Source organism: Mugil cephalus, chromosome 5 (assembly GCF_022458985.1).
Source record: "Mugil cephalus isolate CIBA_MC_2020 chromosome 5, CIBA_Mcephalus_1.1, whole genome shotgun sequence".
NCBI classification, from domain to species: Eukaryota; Metazoa; Chordata; class Actinopteri; order Mugiliformes; family Mugilidae; genus Mugil; species Mugil cephalus.
Window position 1 is genome coordinate 13,069,079 of NC_061774.1, and position 24,664 is coordinate 13,093,742.

Here is a 24,664-nt window from a genome sequence, read left to right on the forward strand (position 1 = left end):
GGATATGAAATGCTGTTTGCACAATTTCACCATACAGAAAGAAGTCTGAAACGCAGGCACTCTTTACTGTTTGAGCCCGCTCGATGAACAGCAGCACTCCTGAGACGCAGCGGAGTGTCTTCACGTTGGCACTATGATGGACACGGCTACAGGACGTTACCTCAGTGGCGTTACCGGAAGCTGTGAAGCAGTCCACGCGTCACCTTGACAAAAATTTCCCTCAGTCATCATCCTAGCAGATTAAATATACAACCTTTCTCCTCACCAGCTGTCTCTGAACACTTAAGCGGTCTTTATTTCAGCTAATCCCCCCCTGATCATATTTGAATAAGCAACCGTAGCCTGATTTGACTTAATTACCTTCCTGTTGTCTCAGGTGGCTCAAGTAAATCCTCGAAACCCGGATGGCTCATCAAGTGAGCTGGCATCATGTGATGTGGACGAGCTGATTGGTGAACACTGTACATCAGCAAACTGATCGAGCAACGCAATCCTTTCACCGACAATTCACAGACATCAGTACCGACAGGAGTCTTTATATCGACGATGTGCTAATGCCATGCAACTTCGCGAAACGTTGCAATCCATAATGCAAAAAGTTTTTTCCCGAAACAAGACAAAAGCCAACATTCCAAACAAAGAAAGCATCCATTATATTCAGACAAACATAATGCAGCTATTGTTGTTTTTTAATGTCAGCACAGGAAAAAGAATATTACATCATGTTGGGAGTTGAGGGGTTTATGTTTGCATAGCCATAAACTAAGGTCAGGGACAGAGTAGGACACGGAGATATAAATGTATATCTACAGTTCTGACCCCAGCCTACAGCAGTCAGTCCATCTGTCAGTCAGTCAGTTATTAATAAAATGGCACGCCCCAAAGAGGAAACCATAGCAGGGAACAGTTTGTGGCTCAGTGTTGTAAGACTTTGGATATTTGCTACATCTGGACAGAGTTTAACAGTCTCTCTTGTGCCGAGTCAAAAACATAAACAAAGTCCCGCGCTTTGCTGCCTGGAGCCGACCCACACATTCCCAGAAAATATATATACGCTGTGTCCTTTGGATGAAAACTAGATCAATGTTATAATACTGCATATGTTTGGGGACGTGGGAGTATTTCCAAGAAGCATTCACTCGGAGTCAGTTTGGGAAAGGGAAAGGGTAGAAAAACACTTTACACAAGGATGTGTGTCTCGTAAAAAGGTGCAATCTGTAACAGTCAAAAGTGCTCTCCCTGCTGTGTAATGGTATAGATTTGTATCCCATTTATATGTGACTGTAACGTTGAAAAACTAAATCCTTAAAAAGGAAACCCTGCACATATAAAACAAATGAGTTAATCACTATATTTCACAAGAGCGATAAAGTATATTTTCTGTATTGTTTTTTTTTGTTAAGTAAACATACTATGATATTAAACTTGAAAAATGACAATTTACAGATTACACCTTGTGGAGTGGAGAAATCTTCAAAGCAGCAAAAAAAAAAAAAAAAAATCAAATCATAATACTGTCTCAAAAAGAAAGGAAACATAAAAATTCCAGTGACATCCATAGATTTTTTTTTCCTCACCAGAGACCTGCACATCACAGATCATGGTGCAAATATTGTAAAAATAAATACATAAATACATACATGGGTTATTCATCCTTACATACATACACGTTGTTTCATAAAATAAGAGAATTATAAGATAATTATAAAATTCGTATGTACAAATGCATAGTCCATATGCGTCCAAGGAGCTCTTCCTGTAGGAGTATGTTTTGTGTATGTGTCTCTGTGTGGGTTATGTGTCATGTGTCTGTGCTGTGGTGTGCATGGCACTTACTGTACAAGAACACAGGAGTTACACACCAGTTAGCTCTGTGCTGTTTCCTCTTGTCTCACCTCTAGGGCCAGTGGGTTATGAGTGTGTAAAAATTCACAGGTCAAAAGTTGAGAGGTACGCGGCCGGGTCTGTCCGACGGGTCTAGTGTGCGTGTCCGGAAGAGCTGGGTGAGTGCGAATACAGAGGAGATGAGCACAGTGCAGCGTTTGGCTAGTAGCCTCACGCCGTCACCTTCCCCTTGACCCTGTGCAGACCCAGTGAGGCCCACAGTCTTACCCCCGACCCCAGCACCAGTTCCAGCTGTCTCAACAGCCCCAACAAACTCACGGTACAGACCAACTATCTCCTTTAGCTTGTCCATTGCCTCCTGGCCGTCATCATCGTCCTCATCCCTGCTGAGCAAAGTCGCATTATGGCAGATGTCACAACCAGGGCAGGGATTTGTTCGCAGGCAAGCTGCTGACAGCTGAACCAGGGCGCTGAAGCTGTTGGATAAAGATCGCAGAGCTTCATCAGGCGCCCAGCCTACACGTGTGGCCCGCTGACACCCGGATGCCAGCCGCCGAGCTTCTGCCTGGAGAAGATTCTTTTCAGCCTCTGTCATGCCAGCAGGGCTTGACCCACTACAATTTAGACTTTGTGCCAGGGTAGTACTGTCTTGAGTTCCATTGTGATTCAGGTCAGGCCCTATTGTTATGCTTGTGTTTTCCTGTTTTGAATCTCCACATATCTGTTGCGATTGCTCAAATTTTCCCCTCTCCAACACCAGAAGAAGCTGATCTATATCTTGACGTAGGGAAGTAAAGCCTCCCCTCAACCCACCGTAATTCTTGTTGGTAAGCGACCGCAGAGGACCACCAAATGAGGATGTGGGTGAAACCGGATGTGAAACTAGAGGGCTGAGTTCAGAGGAGGCAGTGGAGAAGGTAGACAGTGGACGAGGGTTATCTCTCAGCAATGACAGAATATTGGGTTTTGGAGAGGGTGTTGTTGGAGAGGGGACTGGTGCTGGACACGTAGGTTTCGGGCGTACTCGACGGGAAAACTCATAAACGGTGAGCTCCTCATCAAAGCTAACACCATCCTCAGTGTCTCCACTGAAACAATTGGCGTAAACGGTGCGGCAGCCACAGGCCTCCCGTTGCGGAGTACTGTCTGCTTGTGATGATGTTGGCGAGTCACCACCTATCTGCATGTCGGACACACCTCCCAACCCCACCGCTGAATGAGACCGTGACTGAGGCTGCTCTGAGGAAACACTGGCACTGTGTGCACTATTTTCTCTAAAACTCAGATCATGGTCTGAGCCATTAGTTCCATTGGCCTTTTTTATGTGGGAGGTCACTTCCTGGGCCTCTTTGATGGTTGCTATCACAACCTCAGCACCATCATCTAAAATGTTCCCTTTGCTTTCTGATTTTGAGGTCACGATTTCTTTATCCTTGACAGGGGTTTTGTTTAGGTCTGATAAACCACTGGCTACGGACAAACCTGAGCCAAATCCAGATGTGTCTCCATTGATGGAGCTAGTGGAGGGATAGTCAAGTGTCCCTAGAATCTCCTGGGAACGGGTCATGTACCAAGGCAGAGCCTGGATCTTCCCTCTCAGGGCAGAGGCTGGAAGTCTGCCCCCCAGGCTGGAGGAGCTGGTTCTCAGGTCAGATCCAGAACCAGATCTTCCAGGTTCTCTGTTTTCCATCCCCCCAACACCAGTAGAGGTGGTTGAAGTCAGGGAGGTGGTAAGAGTAAGGGGTGCATCTGTATTTTTGGGCGACAGGCTCTCATGGCTCATAGAGACCCTCCTAGGTCCTGACTGGATGCTACCATTGCGACTGCTCCACGGGTGGATCCCATTTGGCGGAGTGACGCAATCCTTAAAGATCCCTTGGTTTGGATCAGTAGGGGTGACAGGAGAGCTAGCAGGAAGTGATAAGGGATGAAAAGTGGTGGGAGAAGTGGGTTTTGGAGGCACTGGAGGGGGAGTAGCTAGCTTTGTACCTGAATTAGAGTGAGAGATAAGCTGTAGGAGTGCTGGCTTTTGTATCAGTCCATCAGTCCCATTGCTTTTGCCCTCTGGTTTATGATTTTGTTTTTCATCAGAAATGTTTGCTTTGTCTTTGGAAATCACATGTGCTCCATTCCCTTGTACCAGATCCTTCTTCTTTTTGGGACTGCTTTCTTGCCTTTTTAATTTTTCCTCAGCTTGTGGCGTTGTGATGGGTACCGACTGCTTGCTACATCGCACTGCTGTAATCAGGGACGATGACAGAGGCAGTCCACCTGATGTGACAGATTTAAACTCCATGGTGTCTGGCTCCATTTCCAGGAGTTCGGAAGACATGCGTCCAGAGGCATCCCCATTACACTGGGCGTAAGATCTCCCATGCTGGGGGGATTTTGGAGGAATGATTTGAGGTTTGGGAGGCAGCTGGGGTTTCGGTGCCAGTGGTGGTTTGACCTTAACTTCAGGTTTCTGGGACTGTTTTGTAGGACTTGGTTGTTGGTTAATGAGTTGATTTGCAGGACCTTTAGGTTTCTCTTTTTCCTTCTTTATTTTACAGCTTTGGGTTTTATTGGCAAGATGGGACAATGGCTCTTTCCCTTGGGCGGCTGGAAGACCATTCCAGGTCCCACTTAAACGATTAGCATTTCTCCGATCAGCCAGCTCAGCGTCTGAAAGAGAAATGCATCAACAGACTGATATAAATATCACAGCTCCAATGCAACCATCTTAATCACACTACATTTAATTATTCCCATGTGTCATCAATACTCAAACCAGACAAAGAATCTTTACAATTAAGTTACAAAGTTAAACTGTCATCTTCATCTACAAAGTCATATCAACAATGCTGTATACAAACCTGATAGATCGGGAACTGGTGGAGTAAATCTGTCCTGTGCATCAAAAAACTCATCATCAGACTCTGAGGCATTCTCCTTGACCAAAAGAGCTGGTTTGGGGTTGGGTGACGGAGTCAGAAATAAAGCATCTTCATCCTTAGACAAGCGGTTCTCAGCCTGTTCTCCTTTGTGCCCAGGAATTGAACTTGTCCTTACTGGGACTTTAGGAGGGGCCTTTTTCTTTCTTTTAATGGGTGATCTTTGAAAGGGTATGCTGTCAATCATTCTCAAATCCCTTGAACTCGGGATCTTGGAGATACGTCTAAGTTCCTTGACTCCCCGCTCTTCCTCCTCTTCTTCGTCGTCATAATCATCACTAGTAGCCTCAGGGGGGCTAGGAAGGAAATCAGTTGCACTGAGCTCAGCAAAGCAAAGACAAGAGTTATCGTTGCCACGGTAATTGAGGTTTGTGGGTCGTAGGGGCCCTTGGTGTAGTTTTGGCTCCAGGAGGTAGGGGTGATGAACATCCAAGTTTGGAAGATTCTCGCCTGTGCGTAGCCCACGAACAGCATCCACGCGAGATGGGGCTTTGGCTGCGGCGCTGCTCTCTTCCAGGGCGGCGCTCAGCGAACCACTGGACAGGCTGGAGAAGCTGCTGGTGACCCGTGGGTCAGTGTGGTACCAGGTGGTCTCCAGGTTCATTTCTTCATCCATGACACTGAACTTACGCAGACCACTTCCTGTTGCTCCTCCTTCCTCCTCACTCTCATTTTCCTTACCTTCCGTTGTCACTATTATCTTCACTTCCTGTTTGCCTTTGTACTCCTCTCTCTCTTTTCTTTCCTCCTCCCTCCGCTTTTCTTCTTCCTCTTTCCTCCTTTCTTCCCAGTCCTGACTTGCTGGATCTAGGCGTCTGTAATTCTGGGAATCCATTGGATCATCCTCATCTGTTGAGTCATCTGAATCACTGCAGCAGCGTGACACATAACCTAATGAGATGAAGAAGATAAAGAAACACCAGACAAGCAATGCAAAGACTGTGTTAGTGCAATGGTTGAACTGAATAATGTTTAGGTGTAATGGTATTAAATGACTGTCTTTTTTATCCGTACCCGTACTGGCTGGTGACAATGAAAATTCTATCAAAAGGCCAAAGCCAGAAATCTATTGATTGAAGTGAAACAGTTTTTGCTCACTTGATAGGGATTCATAGCACACGCCCTCTAGTACGGCGAACCTCCCACACACACCTTCTTCAGCAGGAATCCGGTGCACCCTCACTTTTGGGCGCCCCAGACGGAAGACATTAACACTGGGATCCACCAGGAGTCTGCAGTAGCCTCCCAGCAGACACCCTAAGTCTTTGGCTGCCAGAGAGTCCATCAGTAAGGCAAATGGCTGCGAAGGGGGAGGGCATTGCAGAAGATAAGGTAAAGCAGTAGTGATTAAAGCCAAAGGGTAAAAGGGGGAGGCGATGGAGTGGGAGAAAGAGGGAGAAATAGTCACCTTTGAGTCAGTGAATTAACATTATATAGCTACCACACACTCCCTTAGGCTACATACTGTTCTGTGTGTATTGGAGGAAGAAAGCGTGACCTATATTTATTCTAGCATGAGATTTGGTGAGAATATAGTGCGGTGGGTGAACATCCATTTTTGTATCTGTGTCAGTGTCTACATGAATAATAGAGCCTAGCATCTCTATGAACATGTGCATGTATACGTAGCCTGTGTCTCCCATACCTTCATGTCATGCAGGGAGATGCGCAGTAGGCTGACTTTGTCCGACTCCGAGAGCAACTCTACTCGACTGATGCTGCTGAACTCGACCAGTGTAGAGATCACGTTGAGCTTGTGGTTGATGACCTGACTCATCCCATACTTGGCTCCCACCAGCAAGCTGACCAACACTTCTCTGTCCTGAAGCTGGAGGTGGGAAAGATTGAATCCAAATTGTTTGGTATCGTATGATTCAGCAAATGGACCCATCACACGATATGCATACAGCTCCCAACCCTTACCATCATTGTTGCCGTGTAGGATCTTCCCCCATATGAAATGAGCTCTCCCAACTGAGTGAGGTAGGCCAACCGGGCCTGATTAGCAGATATTACCTATAACACAGCAAGCATGGATACAGAGAGAAAAGTGTTACAGATCCAACATGTGGCCAACAGGACATGTTAGAAAATACGCCCCACTCCTTTCCCTCGAAACATTACCCAAGCCCCAGATCTACAACTCCCATTTAATCACCCTCCTACCTATCTATCTTATCCCAACCTGCTGGTGTACCATTTACCAATTCAAACCCCAGGGAAATTAAATGTCAGCTACAAAGTACCCCAAAGCCACAACGGGACTGTCACTATCCGTCTCTTTACGCCTCTCAGTGCTTCCTGCCATTCATCATTCAGTCTGTATTTACCTTCTGGCGTGGCTCTAGCAGGGACTGGATCTTTTTGAGGTGGTAGCTGATGGCTTTCCTCAGGTCCTTCTCCCTCATGTTGCTCAGCAGCGTGGGAGAGATGAAGCTGTCCAGGCCAAACTCCTTTCTGCCAACACAGGCATACGTAGAGGGAGGCAAATCACACAAATAGGCTTCTTAATGAGGAGCTCAGAGGCTCTAAACCTGAACCACAGCACCACCCACTATGTCCCTCATTCAGTTTGCTGAAAACCAAGTAAATATTGGTGTAGCATATGAAAACAGAACGGACTCACAGAAAGTAAAAAATGATAATAAGTCAAAACATAAAGCAACATGACAAATGTTAAACAGCGTTACTATGATTTTTTTTTTTTTTTTTCAAATATCTCAACCACCGTCCAGTCTCGCTGCTCCCACCAAACAACTCACTGCCATGCTGGCTTCATACGCTAGCTAACTTTTCACATCTGGTGAAATTAGATAAATAAAGAACTGTACTCTGTCATTGTACCTGTACCTAACATTTGTCATATTATTACCGAATGAATTACACACAAATCCTTCAACACTAACATTAGCTTGTCTGTATACTAGTATTAGCTTTGTGGTGCTACATCAGTGCGGTTCGAATTCATTCCAAGTTTTGGTATATCCCAGCTTCAATTAATTTTTGATGGGACCTTTTTGAACAGTTCAATATTTCTATTTTTTTCTGTCATCTAAGCCTACGATAATGTTAGTAGTTCTTTCAGATTTGAGAACAAGCTCTCTACAGCGCCTTTATTTAAATCTGATCATCATCACTACGATATGAGGTAGCTGTATCGGTGTGGAACAGAAGTATTTGTATTAATATCGTATTTGTGACAGCACTGATGCGCAGTATATAAGAAAATGAATGTTGGAGCAGTGCATCAAAGAGATGGCCCTTAAATGGGTTTGTGCTCATTAGATTTGGTGCTAGTTGAGATACTTCCACATACAGGTTATGGAACACAACACTGTGCACACAAAAAATCTGTTCCATCACACTAATAGATTAGCGAGCAGCTTCATCCCGGAAAAGAATAGCAGCAGCAAAACAATCTCCCTAGATTAACAAAATTATAGAAAAAGCTGTGTGGAGGCCAGCACTGCTCTACATGTGCGACCCTAAAATGACACACATATAACTCACGTAATACTCTTGATGGAGGTCCTGGTCTGGCCGCAGCTATCTAGTCTCTCGTGCATGTGCAGGGCAGCCAGGCGGAGCGCGGTGTTACACTTCATCTCTACTGCAAAACGCTCCTGCAGCACATCTCCAACACTCTGCAAACAAACACAATCACAGTGTCAGACATTGTCCTTACAGTAAACTGAGAAGCACCATGTTTTCACAGTAACTTGTATAATCTGCCAACGCAGACTTTATGCAAGACAATACAAAATACACAACTCGTGAGCATCTTAATCCAGCTCTGGCAGAACAAACACAGCAGGAGGAAGAGACTGATTTTAAAACAATAAATCAACATGATGTAAGAGGCACTCCTGTTACCGTGGGACAAAAACACCCAAAGACAACATGCACCTTTCACGGCGTTTATATCTGAAAGCCGTGTGTAATCAGACTCAAGTACTTGAGTGGCACATATGGCCGAGTTCACTACTGACTCACAGCGTGACGGCAACATGATATACAGCAAAGCCGTGATAGAAAATGATATGACGTTATTACACTTTTCAACTGGTACCAGAAACAAAGAGCAGCAAACTTCTGAGACTCTGGAGTTGAACATCATGATCTATCAAACATTAAATTTTCTGTGTATGTGCATAAGACTTGTTTTATTATTTTTTTTACAGCTGGGAGAAAGGGGTCAGTGTCTGCCTGTGAAGCTCAAAGCAAAAGACCGTGAGACAAACAGAGAATAAAGCAAATACAAAGCATCGCTGTAGATAAAAGAAAAAGCTTCTCTGACCTGCATAAAGAAGTACTCAAAGGCAGAGGGGTCATCCTGCTGCAGGTCCATGGGGTCTTTGGGGATGAAACAAACTCTGAACAGACACCTGTAGTCATGGGAGTCTTTTTTCTGCACCACCTGGTGAAGAACAAGAAAATATAAAAGAGTAAATAATTTGGCGTCTGGGAAACTGTCTCAGCTGAGAGTTATGATTTATTTAATCCTCCATTCACAGCTACTGTACCTTCTGTATGAGCTCATCTTCATGCAGTAACAGTAGTTTGGTGATGCTGTACTGTTGCTCTAGCACCAGGGCAAAGTACTCAATGGCCCGGATGGACAGCTTATCCTTCAGAGTCAAAACAATGTCCTGGAATGATGAAAAACCAACAGCTCAGACCCCTTAGACAAACATGGTTCATCCCAGCCTGCAGAGGGCAGATGGACAAATCTGACTCTCCTTCTCAGCTGCCCTTTGTCTGGGAATACAAACTGAAATGCATACACAAAAGCTGTTACAACGACGGTAAACGCAGTGCTCATGAAGAACACACGCGGACCTTACTTGAGGCGACTTATGATGATTCTTTAAAGTGCACTTTCCGTCTGCAAACTAGACTTGCCCATAAAAACCGAGCTGCACCCTGCAAACAACCACGTTAGCCTCATTGCTACGCAGCTCTGAATTGTTCCATATTGTTCTTCTCACTTTTAAATGTTTCATAACTTCCTCCTCCAGGAACGGTGCCATGTTTTATGCTATTCCCCATTGACAGCAGCCTACCCACACCTTCGGGGCAATCACACCATAACTTGTGGTGTGCTTAATTGCAAAATACACCCACTTATTCCTAGAAAGCCTTCTGAAAATACAGTCGATCAATTCATGTTTGGTCTTGAGATGCTTGTGGGAAACCAAAGGGGGTATCTCATTGGTTCTTCTGGGCAGTAACATGTATAACTCAATCTTTTATTTCTGTTTTATGTCAGATTGTGTCCATTGTTAATATATAAATATATTCAGCTAATCCACTTGGTGTACAAGGGCAATATGCATCTCCATCAGACCACTGTACGTGTATATGTATACACCAAATCCAAACGCTCCAAATATGCTTTTGTGGTAATTCTTCCTCACCGTCCTGAGAATCCCCTTTATTAAATACCTTGACTGTGGTTGTGTTGTCGAACTTGAAGGCCTTGGTCTGTCCGTTCTCTAAATAGACCTTCAGGACGTTGGGCAGGAAGAGAAGAGAGTTTCCCTGGCGGAGAGAAGCGAGAGGTGTGGTCAGACAGGATCAACGTCAAATGAGGAGAGATAAAACAGAAAGCAAAAGAAGCCTGACAGGTTAGAAGATGAAACCAAACAGAGAATCTTCAAAGGTGTGAGAGATCCAGGAATGAGAGTCATTTATCACGGCAGCTTTCCATCCGCATCAGATAAGATTTACCCACCTGAGTGTGCCCATTGACCACCACCTCTTCTGCAAAGCGCACTTTAACTGGATTACTCCTCAGGCGAGCTCTCTTCTCTGCCGACATAATGGAGGACTTGGGATTCTGTAACACACAGACACGCGCCATTACTATGCCGTATACGTGAGGTAGACCACGTTCTAACCCACACAATTTATTCCGACAACAAATAACTTTGGGATGCAGCTGTACTGAGACGCAGATTTACGCTTTTACGCAGCGCGAAGGCAGCTAATCCAGTCAGAAGATGCCAGTTTACCGTCACATGCTCGGAGACACACAGGCGGCTTATGTTCAAATGAAATGTGGTGTAATGAGCTTCTGTGAATGCGTGCTCTTGTGTTTAGGGGTGGTCATCAATGTCTTCCTTGTACTCACCGTCATGTGCCGCAGGATAGTCACATTAATGCAATCCTCCAAGTTCCTGGGTGGAGAGAAAAAATATATATAACATCCATGTTTAAACACAATGCGTGAACAGATTATTATCATTCTGTCCAGCTGACAAACAAGCGCATTCTCCCCTGACCTTTGCCCTCTATGCGCTAAACCTTTCACACACACAGTCACCTGCGAATCATCCAAACGATCTCAGAGATCTATTCTTGATAACAGAGATGACGATGCATTTAGTCACTGGATGGACCAGATGCACTGGTCTCAGCATGCCACATGAGTTTCTACACGTTTTCTGTTTACATTTCATGAATTGATAGATGCACTGATAGTAATAATTCTATATATAAAACTGAAAGGTCAAAAAGGTACAGCACCCACAGTTCAATACACACTTGTGAATTGATTTTGTATACAAGACGTGATTTATGTTGCTTTTTGATTGACCTATTGAGATAGATGGGATGTGTAATTAATTAACCAGTATAATAATTGTGGATGTATATGCAATAGGGCTGTGGAAAGAATCCACTATCTGTATTTGTTGAGGTAAAAAAGTATTCGTATTTGTATTTAACAAACTAATTAGATGTAAAATCCTTTTTTTTTTCAGTTACACTTCTTATGTATGATATGCATGTGTCAGTCAATCAGCTTTCTTTAATTAGCCATTAGAATAATTATGAGTGTATATGCAGTATCGGTTGGTGTTTTGCATTAAATGCAGCTAATACAGGTGATTTATCCTGACTTGACGGGGCAGAACGTGACTACGATGATGATTTGGAGCTTGTGGGAGACAACAGGGGTGACTGTCGATCAGTAGGTGGAGCGGTTAGCGGTTCGACCCACAGAATGTGCCACATGCCGAAGTGTCCTCGAGCAAGACGCTGAACCTCTGTGACTGTAAAGCGCTACATAAAAGCAAGACCATTTCCCATTACCAACAGACGTTAGTTTGAATCACTGTGCTAACGAACGCTAACTAAGACAAATGAATGACGAATAGATTGATAGACAGATACTCACCTTAAGACGTTTTCCACCTGCTCTGGACTCAGATCCTCTAGAACTGCCTCATTAATCTGCAACACCTGGTCTCCTGGGTATAGTATCCCATCTGCAGGACTCCCTACACACACACACACACACACACACACACGCATATTCACACAATGAAAAGAGTGAGCGCTTCAGCATAAAAAGCCAGCACACGTGGGGACAAATTAGGATATACACACAGATGAAAGTACCCACACACACACAAACACACACAGAGTGGCACATGTGCTTATTCAACATGGCTGACTCGACAGCGTTCAGCCGAGCTCTCCGGGACGTGAGGGGTTACGGCTATTCTGGGTCTCTTCCAGCTCGGCTCCGCTCTGCTTTCTCTAGTTATTTCTACTCATTTATCTTCAGGCAAGAGAGCGCGGCCGAGGCACAGCGGTTTCAGCTCACTCTAGCACACACAAACACAGTACTGTAGGCGCACGTGTGAGCAAAGATGGACAACCACACACACACACAGATTTTCGCAAACCCCCTCTCTCCGCCTGGTAAAGCCCTGTCTGGCCCTGATTTTTGACCCACTGATGGCTCACTGCGCTGCTCTGCCAGCTCCTACACACACACACACACACACAAACACACACACACGGACCAGCAAACCAGAGCACCCCCATCAAGTTTTCATGACACTGCTGCCTGAAGACCTGCCCATTCCTCCTCTTTCCTTCCCTATCCTCCGTCGTCCATCACTTTCCTCACCGCTAAGGCTTCCCTGACTTCTCCTGAACCCCTAAGGGCATCACCCATATTCCCTCCCTCCTTGCACTCCGCACACTTTCACACTCATTATTTTATCTATCTTTAGCCATATTTGCACTTTGGTTGTAGTCTATCTCCCGCGGGCGTCTCCTCCCTGTATTAAATCTCGTCTTCTGTCCTCACTTCCCTCTCTCCTTCTCGTCCCCCCTCTTTCTTTGGCAGCTCACGGCAATTACAGAGCTAGTGTCAGGGCGGGACCCTCCTCGGGGCATTTATCGGCTTATTCTACAAGGCGGACAAAAAAGCAACGGGTCAGCATGTCTCTGTCTCTCACTCTCTATCCCCCCTATCAAAGATGCCTAAATGAAAAGTGATTGAATTTAGAAAGGATGAGCAGGTGGCTGCGTTGTTTTTTTTTGTTTTTTTTTGTGGCTTCTCTGGCACCGTGCCTTGCAGTCTGGATGCCAGGAGAGAGAGAGTCAATATGTGTGTGTGTGAGAGAGGGGGGGAGTGGGGGCTGGCGGGCGGGGGGACAAAGAGAGTGTGTAAATCCTGACTAACTGCAGGCGTTGCAACGTTACATGAAGCAGGTGGCCATTTGGAGGGGAAGAAGGAAAACATAGTGCACTCATCCACACGGACAAACAAGTCGCACGCACACACGCACGCTCGCACACAAACCCCCCGCGTACCTGCGGCAACGTCCCTGACCAGCAGGGGTGCGTTTGTGGTGAGGGTGAAGCCGTGCCCCGTGCTGCTGTCCAGGACCGGGTCTCTGGTGATCTGCAGCGTCAGCTTGGCCTGGAAGTTCTGGTTGGACAGACTGTTGGAGCGCTGCGACCTCCCATCGCCTAGCAACCGCTCCCTGGCGAGGTCAAACAGGGCGACAGGTTATCTGGCTGGACGCGACAATAGTCCTCGATAGACACATTCAACTGGCTGAAGAGGGCTTCTTTTATCGTTTACGAATCACGTGTCTTTTTTTTTTGTTATTGGGCCGAGGCTGGAGAAAAGGGGAGAGGCTGCGTTGCTGCAAAAACTTTAGAAAGGTAGTTTGTCCTTTAAGAGGATTATAGGCACCTGTTCTGCGCGAGCCTTCGCTGGCTAGGGCGTCAGTTTAGCTCCTCACACTTATCTGGATTCAGACGGATATGTGACACTGATCTGGCATAAGATTACGACCACTGTTATGTCTCCCTTGAGACTCCAAAACAGACTCATCAGAGAATGGACACGGGCCTTCTGAGGGTTTTCATGTGGTGTCTGGTAACAGGATGTTGTTGGTTGGGGTGTTTGGGTTGAGGGGAGGGGCCTCTGTGGATCATCCCACAGATATGTGATCAGTTTGGGATCTAGTGAATTTAGAGGCCAGGTCAACACCTTGTGCTGTTTCTCATATTTTTTTTTTAGTTGTTCCTAAACTGTTTTTTTATCATTACTATGGGGTGAGGGGCTTGATCTGGTCTAGGTGGGTGCTATACGTCTAAGTAACATCCACACGAATGAATGCCAGGTCCAAAAGTTTCCCAGCAGAACACTGAATTGTCACAAGTATCGTCACCTTCTCCTGTCAGTGGTTTTAATGTTGTGGCTGATCGGTGTAAGCGACACAACATGGTACCTTCAAATCCCTTCCTTTGTCTGTCTAACAAACACAGAACCAGCCACGTTTAGGAGCCTGGATCTGGAGAATTTCATTTAAAAACAGCGACTGACTGATTACAAATACTCCCCGTTTCATTTCTAACAGGACACGCGGTTCATCACAGCGGCCACTGAACCGAGGTCACGTTTGCGCAACTTGCTGCACGTCGTCAGCTCAAACGGCTCTTAATACCGCCTATGCACTTATGCGCGCCACTTGAATCTAGCAGTGACAGCTGAGCTCCCCGAGGCCTCCTCCCCTCCTGGTCAGTCGGTCACAGCATCCAGAGACCTTTCCCAAGGATGGCTGGGAGGGGGCTCACTGGGCTCCCTCTGCAACGCCTCCTCTGCTGAGAATGAAAACCACGGAGCGGACAACAAGAGGACGGAGGGTTCTTGAAAGCATACTTGTGGTCCGCTGTGGGGTGTGTTTATGTGTGAGAGAGGGACAGCCGGGGGTTTGGATATGTCCTCAGCTATGTGTTATGAGTCTCTATGTGTGGGTGTGGGGAGGAGATCTGGTGTGTGTGTTCATACGGGGTAACAAAAAAAAAAAAAAAAGACATGTACTTTCTATAATCTTTGTCTCTTTTATGAAGTATATTGGACGAAATTCACCTACGACATCCATACTTCTCCATCACAAGAGAATCTGGCAACAGTCCTGGAAGTCGATGAAGCTTCTTTCTCCACTTTCGAGCCCAAACTTATTTAATAATTTTTTTCTTTACTGTACAAGCTGTTTTATTTGTTGCTGACATGGTGTTTGGAGTAAAATTGACGTTTCCGGCTTTCTACCGCATGCTCGATTTCTTGGACTCGTCCTGAACTTTGTGTACCTGCTAAGGGACTCCCGGGTGCGTCGAATTATTGTTCCCACCACCTGCTGCACCCGGCTGGCCCTCCGAGCTGGAGACCTGCTCCTACATCGCTCCTTCTCCTCCATTTATCTGGAGGGACGAACGGGGAGAGAAGGATATGAGTTACAGATGTTGCTGCAAAACAAGTAGAGAAAAAGGAAATGTGGGAAGAAGATGAAAGGATTTGAAGGGATAAAATAAATTAGAAACTGCTCAGAGCTTAATTCTGTCTTTTTTTTTCTTTTTTCTTTCTCGACTGTGTAATCAGCGCCGGGGATTGTGCTCCGGTTAAATTTGCACCCCGGTCTGTTTTGATATGCAGCGCGTGTAGCCAGCCTTGAATACGGTGTCAGACATGGGGACAGAAAGCAACAAAGGCCGGGACAGAAAGGTGGGTGGAGCCTGGTCGGCCTGCGCAACAGCACATGCCTAAATGACTCTACAACAACAACAACAACAACAACAACTGCACCGTCACACAGAGTTCAACATAAATATGCCGCAATCTGCACGATCTGTACAACTCTGCAGCTGTGGATTTTCTGCTTAGCTCGCCCTTTAAAACGGGCCAGTGCCGGGGACGTAATGAACGATGGAGGGCCCGGTTGGACCCCAGGGAGGCAGAGCTGCTCAGCACTGAATCCGGACCAAATCTCAAGACTTACGACTTCCCTCGACTGTGTTTTGTGTCTGTCAGCCAATCAATACGCCGGGGAGGCTTGTAGAAACTAATAATCCCTCGGCAAACTTTATTGTCTGTTACGGGAAATTTACTCTACAAGACGGAAGATTGTTGTTTTAGGGCTGCAAAACGTTCACAGAATCTGCAGAATCTAATTTGTGCGGTTTGACTTGAAGGAGCGACCTCACTGATTTGAGACATCGGGGAGGGCGTTTGTTTTGTGTGTGTTTTGCTTTCAGCAGACATCGCATAGCTGCTGTCTCATGATGCACTCATGATGCGTTTGAACCCGGGGTAAAGGAGGGAAACCTTGGCAGCGTCGGGAAGAGCAGCGACCCAGACCTGATCGATACGTCTAACGATGATGAATGCGCTGCTCAGACCTAATGGTACGTATCCTGGCTATGGGGAAAAAGGAGCCAAGAGCTTAGTCTGATCAGGCCTCTGCAAGCCAAGACTTTTGCGAAGATCATAAAACTAGCGCAAAGTGTTTTCTGGCCTCCCTCCACACTTGATCATCATAATACATGCCATCGTCTGACGAACGAGGAGGCCTGAGTCATTATAACGCAATTACCCGACTGTACTTTAAGTTCTGAGTTGCGTGGAAACAACACACACCGCACTTTGATCAATGCAGGACGTTAAGCTGTAACGCTGCAAGTAGAGTGGCATTTATAGAGAGGATGCTAAATGAATTTGTCTTTTGGAAGAAACAACGGGTAAATAAAACAACTGTGTGCATCAGCCTCCCTCGCTAGAAGCTACGGTAGCGTAGGTCTGTCCTTTTAAGAGGATTACAGGCCCTCGTCCTGCACCAGGCCCCGCACTGGCCAGGGTGTCGCTTCAGCACCTCCCGCTTATCCAGGACGGAGGCAGATTGACGCGATCGGAGAAGGCCGGGGGAGACGAGGTGTCTCTGACAGCTGCACACAAGGAACCGAGCGAGATTATTGACACGTTCGGCTCAGTCAAACGCCAGTCTGCACCGTATGTGGATCACGACGCACGACAAGGATCCTCGCATTATCCTCGTGCGGCGCGTGCGGATGCGCGCTGTTGTGTTGTTGCTCAAGTGCAGTGATCAGCGCTGAGTCAGACGAGGGTTTTTGCTGTCCCTCTTCCTCTCGTCTGTCTTTCATTTTCTCTCTCTATCCGTCCATCCCTCTCTATCTCACCTTCACCGCCCTTGCAGAGTCAGGTAGGCATCTCCAGTGACAGTCCCTGTGGGCGGCAGCAGCCTTTTCCTTTTCATATGCATGCACGCCCAAAGCTCCTGAGCAAAGGGGTTCGCTGTTTTTACTCTGAGCAGCACACGTTTTCACCTCAACAAAGCAGCAGGCCACACAGGTGCAAACGCAGTGTGTGCTTGCGTAATAGGCCCCCGAAAATCTCTAACAACCGAATATTCTAGCAAATGTTGCAAAAGAGAGATTCACTCCTGCAAAAAGGCAGAAAAAAAAATGTTTGGCATGTATTCTGTCCACAGGAAATCAAACCCACACGCTCATGGGCTCAAATGTCGCTCAGATATTTTGAGCGAGCAGCACAATGCTCCACGTTCTAATCAGAGACTGAGAGAGCGTGACTCACCGTGATGTAGCTTGCCTCTTCAGGACTCCAGAACACGCACACCCCCTCGTCCTCTGAGACATCAGCTCCGTAACCCCTCCAGGACCGGCGGAAAAGAGGCGGACAGCGGTCCGTGTGACCATCGGGGCCGATCCCAGTCCGATCCGGTGCGGCCACCTGTGCGGGGCAGAGCAACGCTATCTGTGAAACCTGTCAAAGCCTATAAACGGGGTGAATATCCGCGTGACAAGTTTATAATTGGAGTGGAGAATGAAGCAGGCCGGTTCGACTGAGCCGCGTGAGCCGCATCTGCTGTGAATTCTTAACCTATTTATTGAAAGAAAGGCAACTGCACTGCCACTGCCGATATTTTCAGTGTGATCACGCAAGTATGTCAAGCGAAGCAGATGTGAGACTAAACCAGCTATGTGGTTGTGGTTTTCCAAGAGGCCCCTCCTCTGGTCCCAAAGGCTCTCTCTCTCTTTCTTTCTTTTTTTTTTCTTTCCCTCTCTCACCCGCCGTCTTTCTCTAGCACATGGCGATGTGGAGACGAGGCATTCCATCTCCGTCTGGTTGTCTAAATTAAAATTTCATACAGCCCAGTTCAGTTAACGGCTCTTACTGGGCGCACTCTAAAAGCAAAGAGGGCGGCCCTGTGAATCCCGGTGAAACGCTGCCAGGCAAACGGAGATCTTGGCCACTGGTTAAAGAGGACAAGGCTTTCATGTGAACATCAGGCCTTCAGATATAGCTGAAACCTTAGCCAGCGTCTGGTTTTGAGGGGAAAAAAAAAAAAAAAAAACATACTTGGGGAATGCTTTGTTGTGAAAGAGCCCGGCATTGTGGACCTTCGTCTAAGGAAACCACCTCATTTTGCATTTTTGAATGTTGATCTGTGAAGCAAAGCCTCGCTCCTTTGGGTCTCTCGTGCTCAAAGGGGAGCAGAAATCAAAGACCCGATAGTCCCGGCGGTGTAGCTCGTCCATCAGGCCCTGTGTCCCTCACATAGAGCTCTTTCACGAGGCCCATGTGTCCCACTGAAAAAGCCAGCGTAGGACCCAGACCCACACAGACTGCGGGGCACATGAATAATGCATGGGGCTAATGCAGCTAGCTCAGCCTCCAACCGCCTACTTCTGCCACTTTGCCAACACCGACAAGCAGAAGAAGAAGAAGAAAGAAGAAGAGGAGGGAGAGGGAGAGACACACAGGAAAGACGTATGGGGGTTGCAAGGGGTGAGAAAAGGGGGAGAGGGGAGGGGACTCCAGAGGGGCTGAGAAAAGGGGAAGGAGCGCAGAAAAGAAGAGAATTGGTCAAGGCAAAGAAAGGAGAGAAAGGACAGGATATTGAAGGGGGGAAGAAAGGGGGAGAATTTTAAAGAGGGTGAAGAGGGCAGAGGCAAAGAAAAGGAAAGAAAAGAAGGCTGCAAGGGAAGAAAGCACAAAAGTATCTACAGTGAGAGGTACGCTCACAGGGAGGAGAGGGAAGCCAGGCCCCAGATATATGGCGATTTGTTAAATAACTGAATAATAAATAATCAGACCTGTAGCATCGTCACCATTCTCCTCATGATGTGATGGCATCTTGGCTTGATTACAGATAGAAACCAGACAGCAACAGTGGTGAGTCTGCTCCTAATCTGGTTCTGGATCAATAGTGAGTCACAAATGCCGTCCTCTGCTGTCAGGCCTTTGATCGAGCCTCGTCATTCCCCCCTTCGCTTTACGCGGAGAATACAGGACGTATATATCTCGTTAGGATATGAAGTCTGTCTGCGTCTCATTTCCCTGAGACAATCCCCACCTCCTCCCCCCCACCACCGGTCTGCTCATTTACCCACACAATGCCTCTCTGTCTCCGACAAAACAGTCAGTTATTCAATCCCGTTACGAGCACACATGCAGTTCATAGAGGTGCTCCTCGGGAGGTTGAGATGTGGCACAGAGCGGGCAGTTCCTGTGCAGCCGGCTGAATACAAAACAATTTTAAGCCCAATTACCAGTGCAGGGCCACGGCAGGTCAGATCAACCTGGACGGGGCCGAGAGAAGCTGCATTAGAGCATGAAGTGGGAGGAAGAGTCCTCAGCTACAGCTGTCTTCACATTAAACGACATTACCCGTGCGGCCGATCTGATAATCTGACTGAATTGGTCTGTAATAAACCCACGTTGTAAACACAATTACACGTAAGCACGATTTACAGGCATTAATATGATAAGCAAGCAGAGAATTACACAGGACCAGTTGGCCATTATTGACATCTTGTGATCCACCCACTGCCCGCCCACCCACCCAATCTGAATGCGACACGCCAGACACAGCTACGCCACATGAGGCGCAGGGCAGCAGCAGCAGCAGCAGCAGCAGGCTCAACATTTCATTTCGTCTCACAGTCGCTGCCAATAAAGTTGGACACGGGCCTCAGAGAGCGTTCGGCCCGGCAGCAGCACAGTTGGCAGAAAATCCCGTGTTTGCGAAAAAATCTGGATGACTTGAGGTGAGGGTGATTTAAGTTTATGAGACGCAGCTGTACGGCCTCAGATTTCATAAACGCAAAGTTGTAAATGTTCGGAACAACAAGTAGAGCGGACAATAAATACCACAGAGTGAGTCAGTGCAGATGACTTGAGATCTCTGCTTTTAATTCGCAGTTGGGTAAGTGACATTTAAATAATTAAACCTGGATTTATTTAGTTTTACTATAAATAGGAGTAATGAATCTCGGGTTTATGATCAACACGTCTAAAATTTGATAAACAAGCAAACAGACTGACAGACCATTTGCCATTTGACAAATAATTTAGTGCATACCGTGATCTTATTCAATCTAAGATGTGTGTCCATGCTCACAACAAGCTCTGGCCATAATCAGTCAATCTCGTTATCATACAGGAAGTCAGATTCTTAAAAAATCAAATATGTTGAGCCTACCTCTATGTCTAAATTCCTTATTAAGCTATCCCTTATCCCTTTACTAAAATATGTTGGATTCATGCCGTGTGGTTGTCCCACAGTGGTGCACCATCACCATGGGACCCCATGAAAAGAAATGAGAATGGGGGTTGCTGCCTTTAACATATTTTCCAATGACAACCCTAAACCCTCTTAAACCTACAGTGCATCAACAATATCCACATCACCCCCTAGGTATCCTATTCTATGACTGCACATAAACAGTAAAAATACCCACAGTAAGCATCCACCGGCTAAGCTGGTACAAACTTTTGTAGGCTACCGTGTTCTTACAACTTGGCTGATCAACTAAATATGAGATGGACTGCGATTAAATTTGTACAGACATCATGTCGCACACTCGAGACCCTTTAACATTTCAAAGCACAACCACAGGATCGCAGACTGAAGCTTGCGCAAAACTTTGGTTGCAAATGTTAGCGTGCTAAAATGCTAACCTGTGATGAAAATGCTAAACCTGACAAATACCAGCGCAATGAGAGAGTGAGAGTGTTTAACTCAAGGCAGCAGCACTGTGGGATGTCTCGAGCACAGTTAGTTGTCTGTGTTTTTTCTTTTATCCTGTTTGTATATGAATGAGTGGTTTAATAGGCTTTTTATGACGTGGTATGTTCCACTGCTCCTCGGGAAAAAAAAAAAGAGTGTCGACTTTTGCTTGTTGTGTTTTGCTGGTTATTTCCCAGTCACCTGTCACACACACATAATCACATCTCCGTTCAGTCTGTCAGCTCGTCCCATTAGCATTATACGATTACAGAGACAGGGCTCAACATCCGACGCTCATTTCATTTCCCCTTTCATCTGTGACCTGGCAAGGCTTGAGTTCCCCTGTGCACTACCAAATAATCTGTCTTTTAATAGTGTGCTGCATTGTGTTAAAGGTCTCTGTCGATGGTTCTGGCGGTTCCAGCGTTTCTGGCGGTTCCGGGGAATAAAAGACGACGATGTCTGAGGAAAGCCTTCGGTTGTAGGAGGATGATAGATGTTGCAAGTCTGGAAAGTCTGCTTCACTTTTATCTGTCTCAGCCAATTTCCTTCTTGTCAGTGATCCTTTAAAAAAAAACGCACAATGCAAGTCTTATCTTTAAGTAAAGTAATATCAGGGCAGTCGAGTTAGTCAAGAGCTACAATTGTCTTCTGGGCTCCAGGATAACACTTACACAGCTACAGCAGGACTTTAATATTTCATATCACACCCAAGAACAGAAGAGGAGCAATGTGGTTACTGGAAGTTGATGATTTACTTTATGAGGTTTTAAGGGAATACTCTTCATTCTTGTAATGTTTTTGTCATATGCTCATAGATGGCCTACATTACGGCACCACTGCCGGTCAATTGTGCCATCACCATGGAGCTGTCACATCAATGAGGTCACGTCTTCCTTTTCCTCTGCAGGAGTAACACTGGCACAGTTTGGGGGGGGGGGGGGGGATGTGCAACATACTGGCTAACATCCACTAATGCAACCATTAATTAATCTTCATTTCAGTGTAGCCATTAGAATCACGCAGCCCCTGACCCATTCATTAACTGAACTGAGTTGATCCATGGTTTAGCAGCGAAACGAATCCAATATCAATTTTTGAACAGGTTCAGTTATCTGCAGATTTAATGACCTATTGGTCAAGGCTTCATTTGGCTGGAAAGACCAGCCCAGCAACACAGTCTGCCCCCCTGGGGACATGGAGGTGAGGCTAAAGATGAAGGGAGAGGAAGAGGATGGCTGGCTGGCTGCAGTAAGTGGGACAGAGGAGCAGTCAGCAGAGCAGACCGAGGCTAATACAACCAGGCATCAAGTCTATCCTGATGTGCAAGTTCTGCCCGTCAGGTTTTTCCTCTGGCAGAGTGACCTCGGAGCAGCAACTCCCATCACATGTTGTAGCATACATCCCTGAGTCACAGCACAACGCCCGCAGCGGTGGCAGAGAGCGCAGACAGCGCGCAAACGCACCGAGAGAACACAGGAACGAAAGCAAAACACCGAGCTTTTTCACAGACGCTGCGTAACACGGCGCCGACATGACACATGGACCAGATGCTGTTACATATTAAAAGAAAAAAGAAAAAAAAGGACTCGGGATGATTAAGTAAAGTGATGTCTTCGTGCAAACTGAAAGCTGCGGTCGCACATATGTCTGAACCGCAATCATGTCATGCATTAAATTAAGGCCCCAGAATAGCAAAACGCATTGTTCCGGTCTAGTTATGTTGTCATGCCTGGCACGGCACAGAAGAGCGCAAGGAAGGGACTTGAGGCTGGCCGGAGGACAATAATACTAAAAGGAGAAAGTGGACCGTCCCGATGTGGCTGCACATCGCCTACGCCCATTCATAATGTGCGTGTCTTACTACCCTGACTCCTGGCGCGCCCCCCACTCACCCCCCACTCCATCCGTCAGGATTTAGTCCGTGCTTTTCCAATCTGTAGCCAGTGACGGTGATTTCACTGCGCACACGACAGCGTGGCTCTCCAGTTCCGCCGCTTATAGACATGTGTTTTGCGAATACGGTGAATTAAATGTGTTTGAAGAACGGGCAGCGTCTGTATTATGACTGTGTGTGTAGCCTATATATTGCCAACTGAAGGGGGGCTGTGTCTGTGATCATAAATGTTTCACAAATATCCCAATAAACCAATAAATCCCATTACACCGACCAAACACTAACTTTGATCAATAGCTTCAGCCATGCCACTGAAACCGTGATTCTGAACAAAGAAGAAGAAAAAGGTCAGTCTTTTGTTGTTTCCTTTGTAATCTTAATCGGATTTAAATCTCTCCGCCGCTTCCCTTTAAAACGGGTCCGGAGTGTAGCCCGAGGGCGATGTTAAAATGACCAAGAGATGGGTTATTTATTTCTCCTGTGTAAGAAATATCAATACTAATGGCAGCAGCGGACGCAAGGTGTCCGCCGCCGCCTCCTCCGTATCCAGCCGGGCGCTCCTCCATCAGACAATAACACCGGGAAATAACGATAGAAGACTCACCTCGTGGCTGAGGAGGAGACAGACGGATCGGGGATGTAGGGGGGTTTATCCCCCGAAAGATCGAGGGTGCAGACGGAGGCTTTGAGGGGTAGACGGTGGATGTGTCTCAGAATATATCAGCGGCGTCTTCCCGGAGCAGATGATGGTGGTGGTGGTGGTGGTGTGGTGTGCGGGGGGGTTGGCCATACGCTGGATGCTGTCATCGAGCTGGGACTGCTCTCTCTGCCTAATCCTCGGCCCTGAGCTCAGAAATAACCCACCCCCTCCCTCTGCTCGTCTCTCCCTCCTCCCTGCCTCCCTCCTCCCTGCCTCCATCGCTGTCTGCTCGGAGGACCCCCGCCCCGCCTCCGCAAGGTCAGGCACAACAATAAGAATGAATTGACTGGGTTATCCAGAAACTGTTCATTAACAATTCATTTCCTTGTTAGTTTCTGAGTTTAGTGAAAATTTTCTCATTTTTATTAACCATGATGATTGTAACCGAACTCTAACCATCTGTATTTTTTTTTTTAAACAAAACTTTGATTTGTTTTAATAAAAACTACTATTCGCGCCTTCCACTATCACTGAATAAATAACCTACGGGGAGAATTAAGAGAAGCAGCCTCATGTTTACTTAGATTATTATTTGTCGTAATTTGAGCCTAATTGACTGCAAATATTTGTGTTTTTTTAGGCAATGACTACCATCCATTCGCTGCGCCAGCTCACATGAGAAGGACCTAAAAGCAGGTCCTAGTAATTGCAACCTGTCTCTCTCATAATTGTTGTGGTGCAGGTTTTTAAATGAATTTCTTTTCAATCTGGGTCAACTAGGGTCAAATTGGTCGTAGTCAAACTATTAATATACATTTATTCTATCAAAAATCTATTTTTCTAATTACATTTCTAATTTCATGTTATCACTTTAGTCTGCCAGTATCAAATGGTACATAGCGCTAGAAATAGTCTACATATAGATCGTACCCGTAGACAAAAAATAGATACTTAAAATATAATGAATGAATAAAAATATATATTTAAAGCAATGTCATTTACGTCAATTTTCACAAAACACACTTAAAAAGACTCGAGTTGTTAATATTTTGATATTAAACTCTTTTGAAATCCATTTAAATGTTCGCCTTCTCGTACCGTCCCCTTTTTTGTCCCTCCCTGCGCACCGTCTCTTCAGTAACTTACGTCATTACGTATTTCCGGTTTAGCTTCTTCCATCCACGCTACTGAGGCACTGGTTTTTCTACAA

The 24,664-nt window shown here is 46.2% G+C and overlaps 1 protein-coding gene across 4 annotated transcripts; it reads right to left on the minus strand.

Annotated features, from left to right (window-relative positions):
* Nucleotides 1-668: 668 nt before the first annotated feature.
* On the minus strand, nucleotides 669-23,580 carry frmpd1b (FERM and PDZ domain containing 1b). Of its 4 annotated transcripts, none has more exons than XM_047585777.1 (17): nucleotides 23,419-23,580; nucleotides 17,479-17,634; nucleotides 15,183-15,293; nucleotides 13,392-13,564; nucleotides 11,959-12,061; nucleotides 10,912-10,957; nucleotides 10,513-10,617; nucleotides 10,224-10,319; nucleotides 9,302-9,427; nucleotides 9,076-9,195; nucleotides 8,289-8,422; nucleotides 7,109-7,235; nucleotides 6,702-6,794; nucleotides 6,424-6,606; nucleotides 5,931-6,078; nucleotides 4,701-5,669; nucleotides 669-4,509 (listed from the first exon to the last, which is right to left on the minus strand). In XM_047585777.1, exons 3-17 carry the CDS (start codon nucleotides 15,287-15,289, stop codon nucleotides 1,937-1,939), a joined length of 5,103 nt encoding a protein of 1,700 aa, XP_047441733.1. In that variant the 5' UTR covers nucleotides 15,290-15,293; nucleotides 17,479-17,634; nucleotides 23,419-23,580; the 3' UTR covers nucleotides 669-1,936. The 4 variants fall into 4 exon arrangements, with proteins under 4 accessions (XP_047441733.1, XP_047441730.1, XP_047441732.1 ...); XM_047585774.1 differs by having other exon boundaries at nucleotides 5,877-6,078; XM_047585776.1 differs by having other exon boundaries at nucleotides 5,877-6,078; nucleotides 15,183-15,338.
* Between the last annotated feature and the right edge of the window lie 1,084 nt (nucleotides 23,581-24,664).

Bases quoted from the DNA above. Each gene is read 5' to 3' on its own strand.
- frmpd1b (XM_047585774.1), bottom strand. From the start codon at position 15,289: ATGGAGGAGAAGGAGCGATGTAGGAGCAGGTCTCCAGCTCGGAGGGCC. The intron at 9,196-9,301 runs GTACAGTAGCTG...GTTCTTCACCAG, and splicing joins AAGATGAGCTCATACAGAAG to GTGGTGCAGAAAAAAGACTC. The intron at 6,795-7,108 runs GTAAATACAGAC...GCTGTGTTATAG, and splicing joins TGCTAGAGCCACGCCAGAAG to GTAATATCTGCTAATCAGGC.